Raw genomic sequence first — 27,679 nt, 5'->3', positions numbered from 1 at the left:
TCTGTCATACCTTTTATGCTAGATAGCGTATTTTCTGTCATACCTTTTACATATATACTGTAGTTTCTGACATACCATTTTATACTAGATACTGTAGATTCTGTCATAACATTTTATTCCAGATACTGTATTTTTCCATACCTTTAATTATGCTTATCTTGGCTTTGAATCCCGATTTGGGAATGCTATTATCAGAGACAAGCTTAAAAAATATTTCGTTTCCTGTCGAGATGAACGAATCTGGTAGAGATGTTCCGCATAGGTTTTTTATCATCTTTGTTGTTTCGTCTGCTCCATCAAACACTTGAAGACTGTCCCGACTACAGAGACTGTTACCCGCGATGTCAAAATGCATAAATTCAATTTTCATCTGCAATTCAGAGAAAGATGTTTAAAGAGAATTATACAATGAGATACCCAATTATTTTGTTGAGATATTCTAAACATTCTTGCACCAGGAAAGTCATGATATTCACAATGTATATATGTGGCAAGTTCACAATGTGTTACGACTCTACGGTCACAAACTATGTCACAGAAAGACGGAAATCCAACACGTTTTGTAGAACATAGCATATAATTTAATTATCACAGTTATAAATGCTGAAGTGAGACGAACTTATACTACTATGAAGTGAATCCAAAATAATCCTGTAAAAGATTTATGAAAGTCCAAAATAATGAAAAGTTCCGTATAAATGTAAAAGCCGGAAATGAACTGGTCCCCCAAGAATCGTGACCTTGTCAAGATGGCGTCATTCAGAAATCCTTTGAATCATTCACAACAGATCGAGAAAAATATTATAGTCCAAATAATGAGCACTAAACAGTCCAAAGAAATGGTTTTCCTCTCCAATAATAACTCAGTACACCATTAAACACGCCTGCAAACTTACAACAGGAACATAAGAAATGAGGTTGACTCCAAAATCGAAATGAATCTGATTGCTCAGTTCTTTCCTTATATACAACCTCTATTGGGACTATTTTTCCCAATATACTTCAAGTGACGGATCTTACTACTCATTTTCCTCGAACTTGCCTATTCATGTGACCTATTACAACCAATGGGAAGCTACTGAATTCCTCCACAATCGTCTAAACCACATCAGTCAATGAAACATTAAGCCCAAACTGACATAAAGTCTTATTAGCAAGATTATTATTAGTAATTGGCAACACATACATCAACATCCATTTATAGATCCTATGTAATTTTAAGCTCTCAATAGACTCAAATCACGACGGCAAAATCTAACTAAAGATATTCTGTACGATTTAAACCGTGAATACAAACTGTAAAAAAATTGTTTAAAAAAATCATGTACCAGGAGTTACAAAAAATATAGATATACATCATATATAATATAATGTGTTATGTATATTCAATTTAATTTATATTTGATTTAATGTAATTGTTTGAGTGTTAGTTGTACATTTTTTAATATTCCATTAGATGTTATAGTAATGAAATTTTGTTTACTGGAATTTGACATTTTCCAGAAATTACTTTGACCTGACTGTTTTTGTTTTGCACAACTAATAATATAACTTTGTATCTTTATGCTGACCTAGTTCCAGACCTTGATAATGAATTAGTAACAGTTGGAGTAATATTATTTTTCGTGGTACAACAAAGAACAGAATACATATCAGTACTAGACTGGCTATAGCACACGTCATCGCCTTCCATTTTGGATTTCGTCGGGACTCGAACTCAAATTCATTAGAACATTTTATTAATAGGACTTCTAATTTTTAATTCTTGGATTATTCTTGGATTATTTTTGGATTTGATTCTTAACACCGTAAGTTCATTTCCTCATTTTTGCCCTGTTTTTCCTAGGGAAATAAAATATTTATTAAATTTTATAAAGCTTGATGTCTTCACATTTTTCTTGTTACTGTTTATGAGAGCCTAAACATGTAACAAAGAAAATTGGGGTTGCTCGCCCATAGATATTTGAATTTTGGCTAAATATTTCAGGAAACATTGTTTTTTAAAATTTAATTCCCCAAGTTTTTCAATTATTTTTTAAAATGCCAAATATTATTTTACAATTTTTAAATTTTTAGTGAAATCAGCAAGCTTAATTACAATGTCATCAAACGTCGATATCTTTCTTTCAAGTCCTACCCAGAAACAATTAGACCTTTTGAAAAAAGATGAATCGATTCAAGATGCCAGAAAATATGATCTTTTTGAGGCACAAGCGTCTAAAACGAAGCAAGAAACAAAAATATTTTGGACCAGTATTTGGTAGAAAAGAACGTTTTGGATAACAGTGTTTTGGTTTCGATAAGTAAGTCTGTATCAGATTCTGATAAAAAAAAGTAAAGGAATTACAATTAAAATACAAGATGGATTTGGAGTTGAGGAATCTGAAACTTTCGAAAGATAAAGAAGAAAAACAAATGCAGTTGCCGTTGCAATTGGAGAAAGAAAAATAACAAATGAAATTAGAAAAAGAGAAAGAACAAATGTTGTTACAAAAAGAAGAAACACGAACGCAGATACAATTTGAGAAAGAGGAGAGAAAGAGACAGGAAAGAGAAAAAGAAAAACAAATGCAATCACAATTTGAGAAATTGGAGAGAGAGAGACAGGAAAGAGAGAAAGAAAAACAAAGGAAATTAGATCAGGAAGAAAGAAAGACAGACAAATGCAGTTACAAAACGAGCAAATGCATTTACAATCGGAGAAGGATGAAAAGGAATTTCAAATTCGGATAATAGAAATGGAGCTGTCAAGTGAAAAGCACATTCCCACTTCAAATACAAATTTAAGTTTTGAAGTTGAAAAGAATATTAGGTTAGTGCCCCCTTTCAGAGAAAGAACAGTACACAAATATTTTACTCGTTTTGAAAACGTTGCTGAACATTTGAAATGGCCAAGGGAGCATTGGACTCAGTTATTACAATGTGTACTTATTGGTAAAGCTAGTGATATTTACCATTCAGTATCACTTCATGGCTCCGGTGGCCTAGTGGTTAGAGCCTCCGCCTAGATGCGGGAGGTCGTGTGTTCGATCCCCGGCCGAGTCATACCAAGGACTTATAAAAATGGCACTAAAAGCTGCCTCGCTTGGCGCTCAGCATTAAGAGGTTAGTGTTAGGACTGGTCGACCTGGTTTCAGGATAATGTGAATGGGTGGGACATCATGATACATGTCGCGGCATGATGCCCCAGTGCTATACATCACTATAAACTGTGACACTGCAGACATCGTAGCGATATGACTGAAACATTGTTAAAGCTAAGTTAAAAGTCCAACTCACATCACACATCAAAGCAGTGACTATGATGTGGTTAAGGAATGCATCTTAAGGGATTATGAGTTAATCCCTGAAGCTTATCGGCAAAACTTCAGAAACTATAAACAAGAAGTTGGACAAACTCATGTCGAATTTGCTAGAGAAAAAGGGCAGTTATTTGATAGATGGTCTTTAGCCAAGGAAGTTGAACAAGAATATGAAAGTTCCAAACAAGTTGTATTACTTGAAGAGTTCAAGAACTGTGTCCGAAGTGACATTAAGACCTATGTTGACGAGCATAATATTGTAACATTGGAAAATGCTGCTTGTGCTGCTGATGAGTATTCTATAACTCATTAAGTTCCTTTTGTAAATAAGACTTCTACTCAACAGTCTTCTGCCAGAAAAGTATTTCACCCTAATACAAGACCCTCAAAATTTCAATCTGGCACAACTTTTAAAAATCAGACTTCAGATCCACTTGATCTAAAATCCTTTTCTCTTCCTACTTGTACCTATTGTATGAAGACAGGACACGTTATGTCTAATCGCTACAAATCGAAAAATAGGCATCAGAATCAAGACAGACCTATTCCAAATGCTCTTATTTCTAAGAGGTCAAGGTCACCGTCACGGTCATATATTGAAAGCAATACATTTGGTGGGTCTAATAAACCCCAGTCTGATTTTATTATGGAGAATTATGAACCATTCATTTTCGAAGGGTTCTGTATAACTCTTCGGTGATTCAGCTAATCCTACCCCTACTAAAAAATTTCAGGGACATAGTAGCAAGGTTACGGTTACCAGAGAGAAGATCCGTTATCTTGAATCGGCACAAGCGTTAGATCGAAGCGACATCACACGAAAGGTGCGAACAATGTCCCGAGCTGTCAATTAACGAAGGCTGAAACACGGGAAGAGATAGAGACGTTGATGGCCGGGTATTCCGATGTGCTCACGGAGATACCAGGGAGAACGTCACTTGTCGAGTTCGGGTTAAAGCTGGTGGATGACCGGCCAGTTCAGCGGAAACCCTACCCTTTGCCCCACGAAAAACGACAAGTCGTAAGGGAAGAGTTTGAGGAGATGATTGCTCTGGGAGTAATCGAGCCCGCCGATTCTCCGTACAGCTCTCCTGTAGTTTTAGTACAGGAGAAGGATGGCACACAAAGGTTTTGTGTCGACTACCGGAAGCTGAATCAGGTTACGGAATTTCAAGTCGAAAAGCTACATGACCCAGAACATATTTTCGCTTCTGTCTCGAAAGAGAACTATTTTTCGAAGTTGGATTTATCCAAGGGCTATTGGCAAATTCCTATGAGGGAGGAGGATAGGGCAAAGCTCGCTTTTGCTAATATCGATGGGATCTACCAATGGTTAGTCATGCCGTTCGGACTCCAGAATGCGTCCAGCGTCTTCACCAGAATGATGCGGTAACTGTTGGAACCCTTACGCGATAGGGGTGTGTTCTAAATGCTGCTCCACGTGGACAGAAAGCGAGAAGGACATTGTCCGCTAAGTTTGATTGGATCAGATCACAGCGACATCCAATCGAAATTGAAATAGAGGGTATGGTAACAATTTCGATCAGAATTATAACTTCTAACTAGCATGAAGAAATTTAATCTCGCCTTGGAAGATTGATGAGCAATAAAGGGTTACTCCAAGAGGGCCACTCGTACTTTGGCGGTCAAAATTAAGAGAGAAGATTCTAAGGAAAGACAAAACTTCGTAAAGGTTCGTAAGTTATTGGCTCGATTTTTGCAGAATATTACGGCATTGTAATTGTAATTATGTGTAGTATGTATACTTAATTAATAGGACCGTTCAGTACGTAGACTTACCTTTATGTGTTTAATTTACATGCGTATTTGAGAAATAAGTTTGAGTCTTATGTAGATTGTTAGCTTGTGTCAGAATTAATTTTGTAATTCGCTATTGGTTACTTACTAGCAATCTAATGGATTTATTCATGCGATATGTTAGATTTTACACATGCTTGAATTGTGAATTTGAAAAATGTGTGTAAGATTAATTAATATGGATGTGTGGATATAGAAAAGCATGCATATTTGAATATTTGTGTACTTTGTATGAGTTGTAATGTAAACAAATGCGTCTGATTGCTGTTATATTGCTGTTATATTGCTAGTATACTAAGATTAGGAATATGTACTTATGTGACGCAATTTATTGATATATGTATGAGAAGTAATTGATACCGTGCTTTTATCACGACGTTGTTTTACAGACAGGAAATACTTAGTCTGGCCCATGAAACTCTTTTGGATGGTCATTTAGGAATTAATAAGACTTATCACAATATCTTGACTCACTTTTATTGGCCAAAAGGCAAAAGTGATGTTTGTAAATACTTTTGATCTTGTCATACTTGTCACATGGTAGGAAAACCCAATCAGAAGATACCTAAGGCTCATATACAACCTATTCCTGCATTTGACTAACCATTTAGCAGAATAATGGTAGACTGTGTCGGTCGCTTACCTAAGACCAAGTCAGGCAACCGATAGTTGTTGATCATAATGTGTGCGTGTACAAGATTCACAGAGGAAATTCCTTTGAGGAATATTAAAATTAAAACGATAGTGAAAGCTTTGATTAAAAAAAACAATTTTAATACTAAATTTGGCCTGCCCAAATCTGTCCAATCTGATCAAGGTTCAGATTTCATTTCAGGAATTTCTCAGCAAGTTATGTACGAATTAGTCCTCCATCAATTCATATCTTCTACCTATCACCCTGTGAGCCAAGGGGCATTAGACAGATTTCATCAGACTTTAAAAAATATAATTCGATCATATTGTTTTCATACGAGTAAAGATTGCGATGAAGGCATTCATTTACTATTGTTTGCTTTTAGGGAATCAGTTTAAGAATCTTTAGGCTTCAGTCCCTTTGAAGAGGCATTTGGAAACACTGTGCGTGGACCATTGAACTTGTTTTAAAAGAAACTTCTTTCTAATTAAGATTCTGAAATTAATCTTCTTGATTATGTTTCCAATTTTAAGTATAAGTTGTCAAAGGCTTGTGAGGTTGCAAGAGCTAATTTGCGCTCGACTCAATCAAAAATGAAGTTAAGATATGATAAAAAAAACAAAGAAAAGGAGTTTTCAGCCTGGTGATAGAGTTCTGGCTCTCTTGCCCATACCATAAAATCGTCTTCAGGCCAAACATTGTGGTCCCTACACAGTTGACAGGAAGTAAATTATTTAAATGATATCATACATCCTCTGGGAGGCGAAAACGAAAACAACTTTGTTACATGAACATGTTAAAGGAGTATATTGAAAGAGATATCCAGGTTAAACATGTAATTAATTTTGTTGTACCTGTCTCTCTCGGTGAAGATTTAAGTGAAGGAATATCATTGGATTCTACTGATATTGGAGTGACAAAGCTTCGGAGTTCAGAAATTATGAAAGATCTGGATCAGAAGCTTTTACATTTGCAATTGCAAGAAAGAAATGAACTTAAACAGTTATTATTTGGATATGAGCACTTATGTCCAGATATTCCTATAAGAACAAACAAAATATTGCATAACGTTGAAATTGAAATTACAAACCTGTGAAACAACATCCGTATAGGATGAACCCTCTCAAACAGGAATACTTGAAAAAAGAAATTCAGTATTTGCTGGAGAATGATTGCATGGATCCTTGTAAGAGTGACAGGAGTTCACCATGTATGGTTGTTCCGAAACCAGATAAAACATTCCGTATGTACACTGATTATAGAAAGGTGAACCGTGTGACAAAAACATATTCATTTCCATTAGCACGAATCGATGACTGTATTGATAAGATCTCGAATGCCAAGTATGTCACCAGATTTGACCTTTAGAAAGGATTTTGGCAAATTCAACTAAAGGAAAGAGCAAAGATTTCGTCATTTGTGACTCCAGACGGACTCTATCAATATAAAGTGTTTGCCCTTTGGGATGAAAGGTTCACCATGTACTTTTAACGTCTAATGAATATGATTACCTCTGGTCATGATAATTGTGATGCTTACATAGATGAAGGCATCATCGACAACGTCACCAGGAAAGAACATTTAACAACAATTCGTAAATTGTTTGACAGACTCACAGTCGCAAGTTTGACAATTAATTTATCCAAAAGTGAGTTCTGCCACGCTAGTGTAACATTTCTAGGACATATCGTAGGACATGGAAAGTTAAACGTATAGAAGCCATAAGTCAAGGCTATCTCTGAATTCCCTGTGCCTGATAGTAAAAACAACTGATGATAGTTTTATGCATAGCTGGATACTATCGAAAATTTTGTTCCAATTTTTCTATAACTGCTGAATCCCGGACAAATTTATTGAGTAAGAAAAACAAATTACTTTGGATTGAAAAATGTCAGATGCTTTAGATTAATAATCGTACTTAAAGCGCGCCAGTTCTTACAGCTCTAAATTTCAGCCAATCATTTAAACAGTCTGCTGATGCAAGTGATGTTGGGGTTGGAGCAGTATTGCTTCAAGAAGACGAAAATGGTGTTGATCATCCAGTGTGCTATTTTTCTAAGCAATGAAATAAGCACCAAAGGAATTATTTAACAATTGAGAAGGAATATTTGGCTTTGATACTGGCATTACAACATTTAATGATTTACATTAGTTCAGCTCCTTCTTCTATTATTGTTTTAGTGACCAAAAGCTCCCTACTTTCATCGTCAAGATGAAAAATAAAAAGCAAAGACTACTAAGGTGTAGTTTGTGTTGTCACAGGAATACACCACTGACATCAGGTACATCAAGAGAAAGGGTAATGTAATGGCAGATGCACTTTCCCGTGTATAGTAATGTATTATTTCATGTACTCCGTGTAGAACGCATTACAGTTCCCATGATTTTTCTGTTACTTCATTTATAATTAATCTATGGTAAAAAGAAAACTTTATCATATAAATCTTTCTTTTTCTATATGGGGGATGTGTTATGTATATTTGGTTTAATTTATATTTGATTTAGTTTGTTTTTCGAATGTTAGTTTTAATTTTTTTTATTCTATTACATGTTATAGTAACATAATTTTCTTTACTGGAATTTTACATTTTCCAGAAGTTAGTTTGACTTGACTGTTTTTTCGTAAACACGTAATAATAGAATTTTGTATCTTTATGCTGACCTAGTTCCTGACCTTGGTACAAAATTAGTAACAGTGGGAGTAAACAACTTTTTATCTTATTCATTCCTAGTGTGGGATTTTAGGGTGGAATCGAAACTGTACAGGGTGTACGTGACTTTTTACATGTAATAGCCTCTATTTCGATATTCTGGTTTTACCGGAATAGCGCATTTGTCAGGTTTAATACCAATGTTTTGAGAAATAATCTATGTTGGGTTTTTTTAAACATTTAGACGTCAATGTGATTTTTATGTTGTGACCATTTGTAGTTTAAATTTAAATTTTTCTTCAAACTATTTGGATTCAAAAAGATTAATTATTTTCCCTGGGAATATTCAAGTGCTCATGCATAATTTTTGGACGAAGACATTTATTGAAATTTTATTCGAAATTCAAACACCGGAATATTATTTTTCGTGGTACAAGAAAGAACTGTAAACATTTCATTACTACAATGACTATAGCATACGTCATCGCCTTCCATTTCGGATTTCTTTTGGACTCGAACTCAAATTCATTAGAACATTTTATTAATAGGACTTCTAATTTTTAATTCTTGGATTATTCTTGGATTTTTTTATTTTATTTGATTATTAAACCGTAAGTTCTTTCCTCACTTTTGCCTTGTTTTTCTAGGGAAATAAATTATTTGTTAAATCTTACAAAGCTTGTTGTCTTCACTTTTTTTTCTTGTTACTGTTTATGAGAGTATAAACACGTAACAAATGTCATTAGAAGACTCGAGCTATAGTTATGGTCAGTATTTGATATGATGCAAATTAAGAATTAAATGTATGGTTTAGAAAAAGTTTAATATCTTGAAATGAAAATTTAAATATATGTATATTATAAAAACGTGTCATGTTCCAAAACTATTGGATTAAAAGGGGATGAGCAATTTCCTGAATAAAAGGGATGTCAGTATAAAAGGGACTTCAATATAAAAGGGGATGTCAATGTAAAAGGCATGTCAATATAAAAGGAACATCAATATAAAAGGGGATGTCAATATAAAAGGGACGTCAATATAAAAGGGGATGTCAATGTAAAAGGCATGTCAATATAAAAGGAACATCAATATAAAAGGGGATGTCAATATGAAAGGGACGTCAATATAAAAGGTGATGTCAATATGAAAGGGACGTCAATATAAAAGGGGATGTCAATATAAAAAGGGATGTCAATATAAAAGCAGATGTCAATATAAAAAGGGATGTCAATATAAAAGGGGATGTACAATGTCCCCTGATTAAAGAGACGTCACTATAAAAATGGACTTTATAATGTTCTCAGATTAAATAGACGCCATGATAAAATTACGATAGAGTAATATAATGGTATCAGGTAGATTTGACGTCATGATATATTTTTCCCTGATTAAAGAAACGTCATGATGAAAGGGATGTATAATTTTCCCTGATTGAAGTTTCCTCGTTATCAAGGGGGTTGTATAATTTTCCCTGATTCAAGAGACGTCATGATAATTATCCAACGTTTAAAATTGGCAATAACTGTTAAGTTTAAAGGGACAATATTCGTAGGACGAATATGTGCTTAAAGGGAGAGAATATTCCCAGGACGAATATGTGGGTAAAGGGAGAAAATATTCCCATGACGAATAAGTGATTAAAGGGAGAGAATATTCCCAGAACAAATATGTACTTAAAGAGAAATAATATTCCCATAACAAATATAAAACTTAAAAGTGATATAATATACCCAGGATGAATATGTGCTGGCAACGTTGATTTTAAAATATGCGGTATGTATGTATGTATGTATGTATGTATGTATGTTATGCAATGTATGTATGCATGCATGTAAATGGCGGCATTGGTAATATTACCTTATATCCAACTGATGTTGAAAAAGTCGTGGTACATGTCGTGGTCACTGGGTATTTCTGATTGTCTCCAAAGTTTGGAGAATTCACAAATACATCAGTATTTGCTAGAAATGTTCCGGTTACATTGCACAGCTCAATTGTTTTAGGTCTGCCCGATAAAGATATAGATGTCGTAGAAGGATGTATTGCAGATGATGCTGAAGGAGTCAAACTTCCTAATGGCGTCTTGAATGTAGTCTTGAGACCAGTTAATGACGAGTTGTATGTCGATAAAAGACGAGTTAATAATGATGCTTCGGTCTGCAGATTTGACTGAACTATTGGTTTATCTGTTGTAATGCTGGCTTTTATAGTGGCATCCTCTGTGATTCCTTCTGAAAAGTCATAAAATTAGTCATTATATACGTTAAAATAGTCCCATTAGTTTAATACTGTTCTTCCCGGTCAATATCCACGGGTACGAACCATAGTTAAGCTCCAACATTCACCGCTTTATGTAGCAAACACGTGCAAAACATTCGATGAACTAATTATGGCTACAGCTAAATAAAAGCGGCGACGAAGTAAAACTGATGGCCACTAGACGACGACAAAGACTGTAAGCCTTTCTGCCTGACACTAGTGCTGTGGAACCGGTAGATTTAACCCACTAGATGACGACAAAGACTGTAAACCTTTCTGCCTGACATTAGTGCTGTGGAATCGGTAAATCTAGCTCTAGTCCAAAGAAAAATATCTATCATACAAATTAAATAAAGAAAATCTGAATACATCCTACGATTTAACTTGCAACGAGAAAAATGAGAAATAAATATAACATACAATTTGAAAATAGAAGGCTAGCGATCGCTAGTTGCTGCATATGCTGATATATGTGTGTGTGTGTGCGTGTGTGTGTGTGTGTTTTTTTGTGTGTGTGTGAGAGAGAGAGGATAGATGTATTTATATGTATGCATGTATGTATATATGTGTGTTTGTAATTATGTGTTTGTAATTATGTATGTATGTATGTATGTACGTATGTATGTATGTATGTATGTATGTATGTATGTATGTATGTATGTATATATATATGTATGTATGTATGTATGACTGAGTGACTGACTGACTTTATTTCCTCTTCAACAGAGATTACACCAGATTAATCAAATTCAGGATAATACAAGATCATAAAATACAACAGAAGAGTGACAAAAATACAACAGTATTACTGTGTCAGCTACCGTACTGACAAAACGAAATATCTCAAACCTGCAATCTGTAATCATTTGGCTAAGTATAATACTTTTAACTATTACTTGATGATGATAATATTTCGAAAAGTTAATACGTCTATATTGTTATGTGCTTAAAATTAACTTCGAAATACTAACGAAAAGGAAATAGAAAACTTATAACAGTGTAGTTCTTTTTATATGACACATGTATTTATGCATATATATATATATATATATATATATATATATATATATATATATATATATATATATATACTTGTTTGCGCGTATGCCTGCGTGCATGCATTTATCTATGACTGACTGTCTAAATGACTTAATTACCACTTCTCTCTCTCTCTCTCTCTTTCTCTCTCTCTCTCTCTCTCTCTCTCTCTCTCTCTCTATATATATATATATATATATATATATATATATATATATATATATACATACATACATACATACATACATACACAAGTACATACATATACACAAACATGTATATACATAAACATATACACTATAAAACGCAGCTAGATAATGATAAAAGGTTGATAAAAGAAAAGTGGCAATTATTGTCAATATCATATATGTTGAAGCCTTGCAGCAGAACGCGATTCGTTTGAAGCGTTGTATCTGCAAGCGTTTCGTTTGACGCGTTGTAGTAGCAAACGTTTCGTTTTACACCTTACTGTAGCGAGCGTTTCCTTTGACGCCTTGTAATAAGAAGTGTTTCGTTTGACGCGCTGTAGAAGCAAGTGTTTCTTTTAACACCTTGCAGTAGCATGCGTTTCCTTTGACGCGTTGTAGTAGCAAGTGTTTTGTTTAACACCATGCAGTAGCAAGTGTTTCGTTGACGCGTTGTAGTGTTTCTTTTGACGCACTGTAATAGCAAGCGTTTCGTTTGAACCATTGTAGCAAATGTTTTGTTTGACGGATTATAATAGCAAGTGTTTCGTTTGTCCCGTTGTAGCAGCAAGTGTTGTGTTTGACGCATTGTATAGCAAGTGTTTCTTTTGACACCTTGCAATAACAAGCGTTTCGTTGATGCGTTCTAGTAGCACAAATTGTGTTTGACACTATGCAGCAGCATGCGTTTTGTTTAATTGTTTTCTTTACAGTTGATATTAAAAAATTTCCGAGACTTATTTATACCTGAAATTAAATGCTCTTTGACTGATACAAAATTCCAATTCTTTATTAAATTTAACCGGACGGCTGGAAAATTCACGTGGACGAAGGTGAACTGCAAGTTAAACTTATCTCTAGCATTAGGAAAGCTTTTGTCAAAGATCAGAGGAAAAAGGTTACCGAGAACAAAAGTTTATTGAGTAGTGACATCTCAGAACATACTTGCAAAATATCTCAAATATAAACTCCTTCGCGTGACATTAATTTGCATTGTAAAGTTTATGAACTTCTTGTAAGGCGTGATAATCCCATGAAACCCAGTTTTTCTTCAATATCATAATCGGATCTTTCAACAACTTGAACTTAATGACCTTAGGTTCATCATAAATATTAACACAGTTTCAAAGAACCTGTCATAACCAGGCGACATTCAAGCGTTCTAACATATATAATGGGTGTTTTTATTTTTTGACTACGTATTATTTACGTACACAGTTTGGACTTAACTACTCTTTTAATGACGTATTACAGATATCCATACACATATGTGGTATATACTAAGATAGATATCTACACATGTATGGCATCTGCATCTACCGAGACAGATGTTCACACATATATGGCATCTGCATCTATATAAATAGATACCTACACATGTATGGTATATATTGAGATAGATATCCATACACATATATTGCATTTATTGAGATATATATTCATACACATATATAGCATCTATTGAGATAAATATCCATACACAAATATCATCTATTCAGATCGATATCTACACATATGTTGCATCTATTGAGACAGATATCCACACATATATGGCATCTATTGAGATAGATATCCACACATATATGGCATCTGCATCTATTGAAATAGATACCTACACATATATTGCATCTATTAGGATAGATATCCACACATACATAGCATATTGAGATAGATATCCACACATATATCATCTATTCAGATCGATATCCACACATATGTTGCATCTATTGAGACAGATATCCACACATATATGGCATCTATTGAGATAGATATCCACACATATATGGCATCTGCATCTATTGAAACAGATACCTACATATATATGGCATCTGCATCTATTGAAATAGATATCTACACATACATATCATCTATTGAGATAGATGTCCATACACATATATAGCAACTATTGAGCTAGATATCAACATATATATGGCATCTGCATCAATTGAAACAGATATCAACACATATATAGCGTCTGCATCTATTGAAATGGATACCTAGACATATATGGCATCTGCATCTCTTGAAATATATATCTACACATAGATAGTCTATATTGAGACAGATATCCATACACATATATAGCATCTATTGAGATAGATACCCACATATACATTGCATCTATTAGGATTGATATCCACACATATATAGCACCAACTGATATAGATATCCACACATATATCATCTATTGAGATAGATATTCACACATATATGGAATCTATTGAGATAGATATCCACACATATATGGTATATATTAGGATAGATTTCCACACATATATAGCTTCTATTGAAATATATATTTACACATATATGGCATCCGCATCTATATATATATATATATATATATATATATATATATATATATATATATATATATATATATGGCATCTGCATCTATTGAAATAGATATCAACACATATATAGCATCTATTGAGATAGATATCCATTATGGCATATGCATCTATTGAAATAGATATCTACACATATATGTCATCTATTAAGATAGATATCCACACATATATTGCATATAAGGATTGATATCCACACATAGATATCATCTATTGAGATAGATATCCACACATATTGGGCATCTATTAGGATATGTATCCATACATATTGTGATTTATAACAACACATGTATAGCATCTGTTAAATATTATATTTTTTCATTTCCCTACGATAGAAACGAGAATCTCCTCTTTCTTCTCATTATATAACGCTAATGTTTCTGATTGACGCAAACCTTAGTTACAAAATTAACGATTTATATGTATTCCTGATTGATGCAAAACCTTAATCAAACAATTTCCGATTTATACGTCTTTTATCAGCATCTAATTTGATGGATGGCTACCTGATAGAAGGACGTTTCAGTTATTTCACAGATGATGTATCAAGATTCGTGTGCAAGGTGTTAATTGCGTAACACCTGATTGGCTGTTGAACAATGCTAATTACTCTCCAGCTCTTTACGCAGTGGGATAAATGAAAATATGTTATTTTTCACACTTTGATTAATACAGGTACTTAGGTAATCTCAGGCTCTCTTGCAATCTTACATTAGCCTAAAACCTATACTTTCTAGCTCATCCGACCGATTTGCAACCTCGGCCTTTAAAAAGAAAATTTAAAAAGTTGTTAATAATATAAACGACTATTTACATTTTGCATTACAACGGGTCGAATGACAAATAAAATGAAATACAAATGTCTATCCTACATTTAAAATTCTACAACAAAATCTTTCATGCAAATTAATTTGTCTTACAATTCCCAGCTAGTTCAAGTCACAATTGTATTCATGCTTATTAAAGCATGCATAAAGTGTTATTTAAACTAGTAAAGAACCAGGTGGGAGAATAAAAAAGAGATTGCAATTATCATCTCAACGCTGGTATCAAGGATACGTATAATTATCAGGCGCCAAAGTTTGCCAGTCGTAAGTGCATACATTGAAATCAGCGATTGAAATATGACACAACGCTAGATGACATCAGCATTATACAATTTCCTAACCATTGTGTTCTCACAGGTGTTGTAGTTATTTTAATGTACAACAGGTAGGCATTAGATTGCTGTGTAGTCAGTCTTTATAATATAAACATGCATGATTTGACCATTAAAATGTCAGCGAACAATATACAGATTTAGCAATGAAGGATTACAGAATATTACAATTCACAAATCATCAGAAATTATTTTATTATTCAATATTTCACGCGAGGAGTATAATTGCAGAATAACTTATGATGTCTACCGTTGATAACGATTTGCGGTGTAACAAACACGTTTACCGTGCAGTTTTTCTGACCCATGCGACAGTTGTTGTTGTTGTTGTAGGGTTTAACGCCATTTTTCAGCACACGATAGGCTATGCATGGCGGCAGTATTAATGGTGGAGGAAGAACCCGGGAAAACCCTGGGAAGAACCACCGACCCACGCGAAGCTACTGGCAAGCTTTCTCACAGACCTACATTGGCCGAATCCTAGACTCGAACACACGCAGACAGAGGTGAGATGGCAGTGATCCGTAACGGAGAGCGCTTTAGACCACTCGGCCCCCCCCCCCAATGCGACAGAGAAATGTGTTATGCTAACGTTACTTTTTCTATCTCAGTCTGGTCATCTCAAACCTGTCGTCTCAGTTGTGGTGTCCACGCGCTAAGAACTATTAAGAAGAAACCCCCGATGCCTTCTGTTGTGCCTGACGAAAATATTATAAAATCGAACATCAAAACAACAGCAACAAAACAACAGCAACAACAACAGATAAATAAGTAAAAGAAATTCACTCATAAGCAACTGAAGGTCTCTGCAACTTTGATAACACCATACAAATATTTTCGCACACACACACACACACACACACACACACACACTACCCAAGCTATTTGATACTCCAGACAAACAGACAATAGACATCACTGGCCATACAAAACCAAACTCTCACATGTGCTACTGCAAAATTCGGCAACAAAAAAAGAAATGTATTATATCAAACTGGTTTCTTCTAACTTTGTCGAACACCCATAATCCACCCAAGTTGAATCAAATATAATAATGCGATTGTAGATGTAGACTCCTGTACGTAGCAACTAGATTGGCTCATTCTTCAGTCCACATGCAATTCCGCAAAAAGATTTCCATTTAGCACACCATTGAGCGAGTGATAGTAGCACTTGCCGTATTTCCAGGACAGAAATTATAAATTTCCAAGAAAGTCCGGAATTAGAAATTTCCTGATCCTACTGCACACTTCGTTAGAGCTGTACCCAGTATGCAGTTTGTACTGCACAGTATCGTACCGTTGCCTACCATAGAACGTTTTCCAAATTAGAACTGATGAATGATAAAACTGAACCGTATAAAAGATATTACTTATTTATTGTCAATTTCATATGACATCCTTAGATTAAATGTGATAGCACAATAATAATATCAAATGATTGTATGTTTCTGTTTTCTCCTGCGTAGAATTTGTGTCAAGTGAGCATTGGACTCAATTATTTCAGTGTTCACTTTTTGGCAAAGCCCGAGGTATCTATGCATCCCTGTCAGTACAGCAGAGTGCTGACTATGATTTGGTGAAAGAATGCATCTTAAGGGGTTATGAGATAGTCCTGAAGCTTGTCGGCAAAAATTCAGAAACTGTCAAATAGAACTTGGACAAACTCATATCAAATTCGCAAGAGAAAAAGAGCAGATATTTGATAGATGGTGCTTAGCCAAGAAAGTTAATCAAGATTATGATGAAAGCCTCAAACAACTTGTATTACTTGAAGATTTTAAGAATTTTATCCGCACTGACATTAAAACTTATCTTCATGAACATAAGGTCGAAACACTGGAAAATGCTGCTCGTGCTGCTGACGAGTATTCTTTAACTCATTAAGTTCCTTTTGTAAATAAGACTTCCACTCAGCAGTCTTCTGGCAGAAAAGTATTTCAGCCTAATAAAAACCCTTCTAAATCTCAATCTGGCATAACTTTTAAAACTCAAGCTTCGGAGAAGTTTCATCAAAGATCCTTGTCTCTTCCTACGTGTACCTATTGCAAGTAGAAAGGACACGTTATTTCTGATTGCTTCACATTGAAAAATAAGCATCAGAATCAAGACAGACATATTCCGAATGCTCTTATTTCTAAAAGAGGTCATAGTCATGATCATGTATTGAAAGCAATCCATTTGTTGGGTCTAATAAACCCCAGTCTTATTTTAATATGGAGAATTATGAACCATTCATGTCGAAGGTTTTATATCAATCTTGGGTGATTTAGCCAATCCCATCCCTATTAAAATGTTAAGGGACACAGGAACTTCTCAGCGTCTTTTATTGTCAGGTACTTTGCCTTTTTCTGAGAAGTCTTCTTCTAATGAAAGTGTTCTTATTCACGGAGTAGAGTGTGGAATTGTTAATGTTCCGGAGTAGAGTGTGTAATTGTTAATGTTCCTCTCCAATGTGTCAATTTGTCATCATTCTTAGTCTCAGGACCCGTGACAGTCGGAACAGTGATTGCTTTGCCCGTTAAGTGCATTCATTTATTACTAGGCAATGACCTAGCTCGAGAAAAGGTTGTGGTTAATCTACTTATAACTGACAAGCCTTGTTTGGATCAGAAAGTCGATCCAATTGAGAGAAAAATCCCTTATTTATACCCACCTTGTGCAGTTGCAAGAGCTGCAAGCTAAGAAAGCTCTTGAAAATGATGTTGATCAGGAAAGCATTCCTTTTAGCTGACACATGTATTTGTCAGGCTTTTGATAAGGACAAATTCACTCGTAGCTTGGATCAACCAATATGTATTGATCACAGTGATCCTCTTTTAACTGCTCATTCTCTTTATTCTAATCAGGGTGATAAACGACAATCACTAGTCGTCAAACAGGAAAAAGATCCTGAGATCTCCTATCTGTTTCAGAGGGCCATTAGTGAAAATGAAGCCACTGAAGTACCTTTCTGTTATTTCATTTAAAAAAATGGAACTCTTATGAGAAAATGGAAACCTCCAGACGTACCTGCTGGTGACGAGTGGTCAGTGAACTATGAAATTGTATTTCCAAAATCTTACAGACAGGAAATACTTAGTCTGGCCCATGAAACTCCTTTGGCTGGTCATTTAGGGATTAATAAGACTTATCACAAGATCTTGACTTACTTATATTGGCCAATAATAAAAAATGATGTTTGTAAATACTGTAGATCTTGTCATACCTGTCAAATGGTAGAAAACCCAATCAGAAGATGCCTAAGGCTCCTCTGCAACCTAATCTTGCATTTGACAAACCATTTAGGAGAATTATGGTAGATTGTGTTGGTCCCTTACCTAAGACCAAGTCAGGTAACCAATACTCTTGTTGACCATAATGTGTGCATCAACAATGTTCTCAGAGGCAATTCCTTTGAGGAATATTAAATCTAAAACAATAGTAAAAGCCATAATAAAGTTTTTTTAAATACTCAGTTTAGTTTTCCCAAATCTGTCCAATCTGATCAAGGCTCACATTTCATATCGGGAATTTTCCAGCAAGTTATGTACGAATTAGGCATCCAACAATTCAAATCTTCTGCCCATCACCCTGAGAGTGAGCCGTAACAAAATCGCGCAAGACGCAAGCGCGCCGACACAAGTGCGCCAACACAAGCGCAATGATAAACAACCCGACAAATATGCACAAGACAAAAGCTGGCATGTATATAAAGATTAAATTGTAAAGAAGACCTTACAATTTACTTGTTTGTATTGTCTTCTCAGCTAACATTTGTATATTGTCTTTTCAGTTAATCTTTTTATGGAACAGTACCGTTAGAAGATTACTTTGACATTAATATCTAACATTTCTACTTATGATTTATACATAAATCAGGCTCGTTTTGCACAATGGTCTCCTTTTTTTCTCAATATGTTAATAAGTCAATAATAGGTTTGTTAATATTTCACAACAAGTGTGTATAGGGCGCCCACCGTGTATAGAGTAATACTCATTCTAAGTAAAGAAACCAACACTCTTTGGCAAATTTATACGTTTTATTTATTTAATGCATTATATTGTAAGAACATTTGTTCACGCGTTCTTAGGCGCGCTTATGTCTGCGTGCTTATTTCCTGCGTACATTTGTCGCTGCTCTTTTGACTGCGCGCTTATGTCGGCGCGCATTTGTCTTGAGCGCTTTTGTCGGATCACCCCCTGAGAGCCAAGGAGCATTAGAAAGATTTCATCAAACTTTAAAAATTTGATTCGATCATATTCTTTTGATACGGGTAAAGATTTGGATGAAGGCATTCGTTTACTTTTGATTGCTGTTAGGGTACCAGTTCAAGAATCTTTAGGCTTCAGTCCCTTTGAACTGGTTTTTGACATACTGTGCGTGGACCGTTGAAGTTGTTGAAAGGGAAACTTCTTTCTAATGAAGATACTAAAGTAAATCTTCTCGATTATGTTTCCAATTTTAAGTATAAATTGTCGAAACAAGTATTATAGTCCCTACATAGTTGACAGGAAAGTAAATGATATAAATTACATTATAAACACTCCTGGAAGGCGAAAACAAAAACAACTTTGCCACATAACTATGTTAAAGGAGAATATTGAGAGAGATAGCCAGATTAAACATGCAATTAATTTAGTTGTACCTGTCCCACTCGGTGAATATATAAGTGAAGGAATATCATCGGATTCTACTGATGTTGGAGTGACAAAGCTTCAGAATTCAGAAATTATGAAAGATATGGACCAGAAACTTTCACATTTGTAACAACGAGAAAGAAATAAACTTAAACATCACTGGACAACAAATTTTTACAAAAGTCATGTTACTGAAATAAAATTAGTCAATTCTTATCAATTTTTATGTGCTGAACACGAATATGACAGTCAAATTGCAAAATTGGCTCTAGTTTTTTTGTAATCTGCAAGAAATTAATGTTTACATAACGAAATGCATTCCAATAGTAAAAGGTCAACTGTAATAGCCTACCTATAAAAAATCAAGTCATTGACTACATCTTAGATTTCTTCGCCTGTCTCTTGTACAGCTGTTCGGGAGCATCTCTGAGGAGTGTCCAGCAGTAGTCAGCCAGCATTGTAGTGGACCATTTTCCCTGGTATCTTTGTTCCATTGTTGCGATATCTTGATGAAAACGTTCGCCGTGTTCATCACTAACAATACCACAGTTGCTAGGAAAGAAATCCAAATGGGAATGAAGGAAGTGAATCTTTAGAGACATATTGCAGCCAAGTTTCTTATACTTCATCAACATGTCTTCTACTAGTTCCTTATAGTTTTCTGCCCTAACATTTCCGAGGAAGTTTGTAGAAACTAGGCGAAAAGCATTCCATGCTTGTTTCGCGTCACCTTCCAGCAAGTTGTTGAACCGGTCATCTTTGAAAAGCTCTCGAATCTGAGGACCCACAAAAACTCCCTCTTTAATCTTTGCTTCGCTGAGTCGAGGGAATTTTTCATGCAGGTATCGGAATGCTGGCAAAGTCCGGTCAATGGCTTTCACGAAGTTCTTCATCAAACCTAGTTTGATGTGAAGGGGTGGTAGCAAGATTTTCTGAGCCTCAACCAGAGCTGGGTGTTGGATATTCTTCTCTCCAATGGCTACATTCTGCCTGTGAGTCCATTCCTTCCTCATGTAGTGCATTTCCCTTGCTCGGCTATCCCACTCGCATAAGAAACACATGTATTTTGTATATCCTTGCTGCAGTCCCATTAAAAGGGCAACTACCTTCAAATCACCACAGAGGTGCCAGCTGTACTTGTTATACTCAATGGAATTCAGTAGCTGCCTTAAGTTATCGTATGTCTCTTTCATGTGGACAGCATACGCTACTGGAATAGATGGAAGAATGTTTCCATTGTGCAAAAGCACAGCCTTGAGACTCAGTTTCGAAGAGTCCACAAATAGTCTCCATTCTTGTGGGTCATGAGTGATTTTTAAAGCATTCATGAGGCCCTCAATATCGGAACAGAATATCAGATTACTTTCCTTTCTGAAGAAAGGCTCCAATTGCTGGTGGCGCTTTCGATATGCAGTAATTGTGACATCTTCTTCTAGAAGATTCCATTGTTGGAGTCTTGATCCTAGCAATTCTGCCTTGTTCTTTGATAAGTCCAAATCACGAATCAGGTCATTTAGTTCTTCCTGTGTTATTCTGTGTGGGGTTGATGATGCACCACAGTGAAAATCTGGATCACTGCATGCTGATGGACCAGGAGAAGAACAGGTCGACTCACCTTTGTCTTCGTCAGATGAATCAAGAGAATATTCTGCTGGAGGTTCTGGAATAGGAAGTCCCTCACCATGTGGAACTGGTCTCAATGCAGACGGAATGTTTGGGTAGACTATTCTCGACTTCTTTCGCTTCGTTATTCCGCCGGAAAGAGGAGGAACCAAGCAGAAGTAACAATCATTTAGGTGGTTGCTTGGCTCTCTCCACACCATTGGGACTGCAAACGGCATTGATGACCTTTTGCAATTCAACCACTGTGAAAGCTGTGTTGTACATGTAGCACAGCATATATGCGGAGCCCAAGGCTTGTCTTGGTCACCAACCTTGCATCCGAAGTAAAGATGATATGCCTTCTTCACTTGAGAATTGATACTTTTCTTCTGGTTGGCAAATGTCACTTCCCCACAAATATAGCAAAAATTGTCCGCGGTATTAACACACTTTCGAGGCATTACTGTTCTTTATTGTACGTAAATGGGTAAAATAATAAGTTTTATGTAACAGTAGCTTGAACTGTCTCGCACAACGTCTAAAATATTTTAAATGCTGAACCTATCTGATTGGGCTTTATATAGTACACTGCTTACGTCAGCTTCAGCAGCCGCCTGGCATTAGTATAATAGGCCTACACATGTATAGTACACTGCTGACGTCAACTTACTTCAGCAGCCGCATGGCATTAGTATTGCATTGCATCAGAAAATGATGCAATCAACTGTGGATGATGTGAGCATGATGGTATTATGCAATGTTACATCATTATTCCGGATGTTGCTGCAGTCCTACTGGAGAAATTTACACAGTGAAACATGGAAAATGAGGTATATGAATATCTTCAAAACGAGAGCCAATACAAATTTTTCACGGTTATATTCGTGTTCGGCACACCAAAATACTACAGATTAGGGACTTTTCAAGTCAGTAATGATTTCACTGTTGACCAGTGCATTTATTATTTGAATATGAGCGCTTATTTGCAGATGCTCCTACAACAACAAACAAACATTCTACACCTATGAAACAGCACCCGTACAGGATGAACCCTTTCAAACAGGAATACTTGAATAAATAAATTCAGTATTTGCTGGAGAATGATTTCATAAAGCCCAGTAAGAGTGACTAGAGTTCACCATGTATACTTGTTCCGAAATCAGATACAACTCTCAGTATGTGCACTGATTATAGGAAGGTGAACCGTGTGAAAAAAAAAAAACAGATTTATTTCCATTACCAAGAAGCGATGACAGTATTGATAAGTTCGGAAATGCCAAGTATGTCACCAAATTTGACTTTCTGAAAGGATTTTGGCAAATTCGACTAACGGAAAGAGCAAAGGAAATTTCGGCATTCGTGACTCCAGATGGACTTTAAATGACATCATAAATACTCTTGGGACGCCGTTTGGGATGAAAGGGTCGCCAAGTACTTTTCAACCTCTTATGAGTATGATTACCTCTGGTCTAGATAATTGTGATGGCATCATCTATAACGACACATGGAAAGAACATTTAGTGACAATACGGAAATTCTTTGACGGACTCACTGATGCAACCTGGACTATTAATTTATCCAAAAGTGAGTTCTGCCGTGCTAGTGCAACATTTCTAGGACATATCGTGGAACATGGACAAGTTAAACCTATAGATGCTAAGATCAAGGCTATATCTGAATTCCCTGTGCCTGTTAGTGTATAGCAACTGATTTGATTTTTAGTTATGGCTGGATACTATCGAAAATTTTGTTCCAATTTTTCCATAACTGCTGAACCCCTGACACAATTTTTAAGCAATAAACGCAAGTTTCTTTGAACTGTAAAATGTCAGGATGCTTTCGATATGTTAAAGGTAATACTTGAAAGCGCACCAGTTCTTACAGCTCTAAATTTCAGCTAATCATTTAAACTGTCTGTTGATGCAAGTGATGTTGGGGTTGGAGCAGTATTGATTCAAGAAGACTAAAATGGTGTTGATCATCCAGTGTGCTTTTTTTTAAGCAACTAAATAAGCACCAAAGGAATTGTTCAACAATCAAGAAGGAATGTTTGGCCTTGATATTGGTATTACAACATTTCAAAGTTGAAATTAGATCAGCTCCTTCCTCCATTTTTGTGTTTAGTGATCACAAGCCCTTTACATTCATTGGCAAGATAAAAAATAAAAACCTAAGACTACTAAGGTTGAGCTTGTTGTTGCAGGGATATCATTTTGACGTCAGGTACATCAAGGGAAAAGATAATTTAATAGCAGATACACTTTCCCGTGAATAAAAATGTAGTTTTTCATGCACACTGTGTATAATTCATAAGAGTTCTAATTTTGATTAGTCTCGTTTGTAATTAATCTATGGTAAAAAGAAAGCATTATTATATAAGTCTTTTTTTTTCTTTATGGGTGGATATGTTTATTATATTTTATTTATTTTGATTTTATTTATATATGATTTTATTTAATTGTTTGTTTGTTAGTTTTAAATGTATTATTCCATTACATGCTATTGTAATGTAATTTCATTTATTGGATATTTTCCAGAACTTCAGTTCATTTGTTTGAAAACCTAATATTAGAACTTTGTATCTAAAGGCTGACCTTGTTCTTGTCGTTATTTTTTCATGATTGGAAGTAAACAATTTTTTTGGATGTTTTTCTATTCATTCTTAGTGTGGAATTTATATAGAGAAACCGAGATTGTAATGGGAGCACGTAACTTTAAACATGAAGCAATTATTTCGAAATTCTGGTTTTACCGGAAGGTTGACCCTTATCCGGGAGTCTGATTTGCGCAGTTGCCAGATTTAGTAGTGATGTTTTAAGAAATAGTTTCAGTTGGGCTGTAAATCACTAAAACTTAAGGGTAATTTTTTTATTGTTGTGACCAGTTTGAGTTTCTGTTTTAATGAATTATTACTTCTTTTCACTGGGAATATTTAAGTGCACATACAGAATTCTTGGACAACATTTATTGAAATTTTATTCGGAATTCAAAACTGGAATATTATGTTATGTGGTTCAACAAAGAACTGTTGACACTTCAGTACTATACTGACTACAGTATGCGTCAACGCCGTCCGTTTTGGATTTTCATTAGAACATTTTATTACTAGGACTTCTAATTTTTAATTTTTGGATTATTCTCGGATTATTTTTGGATTTGGTTCTTAAAACAGCAAGTTCTTTTCCTCATTTTTATCTTGTTTTTTCTATGGAAAGAAATTATTTGTTAAATTTTACAAAGCTTGTTGTCTTCACTGTTTTCTTGTTGCAGTTTATGAGAGCCTAAACACGTAAGAATTGTGCCACTTTCTTTTAAAAATAACGATTACAATTTAATCATAGTTAATTGGCAAATGAGTACATTACCAGGAATCAACGTGAGCCATTCATGCTTATTACTTTGATACGGTACAGATATGGTTTAATTAACAAAGAAATTGTTTACAACAAGCGGTACTAAAAATTGTTGCTAACAAACGATTCGTCTACGGCAAGCAATGGCAAGTGAACATCTTATAGCGAGAAAACACATGCCTAATTACAGATACATTGCTATAAAAAGCCTTTGTCTTTACTAAGACGTACGTCAAATTACAGACAATTACTTTCTCTTAAAGATAATCATTAGTTCTTGCAATCCAGCACAAGTCATGTGATAGGTGTGGAGGGCATACTATTCAAATTTTATTGTTGGAGAGAGAGAGAGAGAACACAAATGTAAAATGCAAGCAATGTTTCGTTGTTTATTGTTGGTTTTTTTTTTTTGTCTTTTCTTTTTAAATCAACATGTACATAGTGTGTGTTCATATTTCAAAGCTGTAGTATGTGTTTGTGTGTGTGTTTATATAAAGTCATCTCCAATGCTATGATAGTGCTTATGCCGAATGACTCTCGCGTTGTCGTTACATTCACGTTATCGATTCAGAAAACGTTTTGGTACTCTCGTTATCATTAAGTGTGGAGATTTGATTTCACTTCCAACAAAACCTTGTTGCCGTGAAAATCATTTAATTCTAAATGTTAAATAAAAAAACCCACCTCCCCGTGTTAGGAAGATGTTCGCTGCACTTGTTGACACATTACCATGAATTTTGTGTCGCTACTGAGTTACCTCTAAATAGTCTGGAACAGAATGAGTTACTGCAAACGTCTGTATTCGACACTTGGACACAATTCATGGTGCACAATTCATATTTCGTTCTAAACATTTTTCTTAAATGCCCATGCAACCATCAGGAATAACAATAGGTAACAATATAATTGTGCTTAGGCAACAGAAAGAAAGACAAACATACCATTGTAGCAATGTGTTCGTTGTGTTGAGTGAATTACAGGTTTTCCTCGTCTTTTTCGTCCGTACGAAACTATAGACACATCATTCATTTACTCATTGACCCACTGACCCACTGAATCACAAACTCACTTCGCTGTTAATGCACTGATTGTCGTCACTTAAATCTCATCCAACTACAATGATTCGAGTACTGTGTGCCATCAGTCGGTACATATATGCACAAGTGCGTTAGACTTGGTAGGAAGCTTGTCTCCAATAAATGTCGAATGAGTTTACTTTGACCACGCGTCAGTTAAAGATTCACACTGCAGACCAAATGCACGATATTCAAAACAAAATTCGCACACTGAAGGACCAAGACCTGAACCAAGAAACAATGGGGTTTTTTTTAATATAAAAACCAGATGGAATAAGATTTCTTGAAAGAATTATTGCTCGTTGGATTCTACGACTGGTTCCCAACGCGATTGCACAGGCTAAAAACAGAGACTATGATAACGAGGCAGCCGAAGATAATTGCTGCTACAACAGCAACAACATACAATCATTTCCTGGGAAAACAAATAGAAGCATATCCAAGAAAAGGACGACTACGATCATCACCAAAAGAAATAGCACTGATACCACAACGTGTACTTGCCAACGGAAACCTGGACAACCAACCATTAGAGTAGTAACTTCAAAATCAGTATCAAAACATCACCATCGCATATGTTAGTATATCTACTCCGTTTTTGACGACACCAGCTCAATCGGGTTTTAATTTTTTAAAATTCCAAATCTGCTCAAGACTTCACTAAAGTGGATGCTAGTTCATGTAGCAACTCCAATTCCTTCGTCTTAAGTCATTGTTATTGAAAGACAAAATCGTGACATCTTTCTAAGCGCAATGAAAAAGCAAATGTCAGTGGCCCAGAATAAAACAGTGATCGTCCAGCGAGTTTCTTCCAATGCCGATGGTACCGGTGTTGATCAAAATAGCTGCCCCCATATTTGGAGCCGATCCTACTGTAGACAGAGCCATAAAATCCATTCTTTTTTAAAATACAAAGTATAGTGCATTATAGAATGGCATCATTGATGGAAAACTTCACTCAGTGGAAGCAGTGGCGTTGCTAGAGGGTGCGGGGGGTGCGGACCGCACCGGATGACACCATCTCAGAGGGGTGACACCAAAATGAAAAATTGCAAATTTTACAGAGCACACACTGCTCGGTCTAGTCGGATTTCATAAGCGGATAACCGATCATAGTTAAATACATGACTAGCAGGCACAACAGTGGCGTCGCTAGGGGGATGCGGCGGGTGCGGACCGCACCGGATGACACCATGTCAGAGGGGTGACACCAAAATGAAAAATTGCAAATTTTACAGAGCACACACTGCTCGGTCTAGTCGGATTTCATAAGCGGATAACCGATCATAGTTAAATACATGACTAGCAGGCACAACAGTGGCGTCGCTAGGGGGATGCGGCGGGTGCGGACTGCACCGGGTGACACCATCAGAGGGGGTGACACCAAAATGACATTACTAAGGATTCTGTATGGTCTGTTACGGAAGGAGGACCATGGGGGTGACACCATGAGCTACCGCACTGGGTGACACCAACCCGAGTGACGCCACTGAGTGGAAGGACGAAAATTAACATTGTTCCCTTACAAACGGTGGATGGAACTCCACCATTGGAATGAGTAATGGATTAGACTGCCACCACAAATCCATAAATCACATAGGAAGCTCATTTACAACAAGAGTTACAGTCGTTGAC

At 35.7% G+C, this 27,679-nt stretch overlaps 1 protein-coding gene across 1 annotated transcript in view; it reads right to left on the bottom strand.

Annotated features, from left to right (window-relative positions):
- The window catches only part of LOC149777213 (uncharacterized), an 89,278-nt gene that overhangs the window by 43,030 nt on the left and 18,569 nt on the right, over positions 1-27,679 (bottom strand). The window contains exons 4-5 of the mRNA XM_089941384.1: positions 10,263-10,636; positions 142-370 (exon numbers count right to left, since the gene is read on the bottom strand). Of these exons, the coding sequence (XP_089797510.1) occupies positions 142-370; positions 10,263-10,636 (603 nt within the window). The remainder of the gene's footprint in view (positions 1-141; positions 371-10,262; positions 10,637-27,679) is intronic.

Source organism: Sinohyriopsis cumingii, chromosome 18 (assembly GCF_028554795.1).
Source record: "Sinohyriopsis cumingii isolate HCF-2022 chromosome 18, ASM2855479v2, whole genome shotgun sequence".
In the NCBI taxonomy this organism is placed as follows: Eukaryota; Metazoa; Mollusca; class Bivalvia; order Unionida; family Unionidae; genus Sinohyriopsis; species Sinohyriopsis cumingii.
Note: the sequence above shows the minus strand (reverse complement) of the source record. Positions and strands in the feature narration are given on the sequence as shown.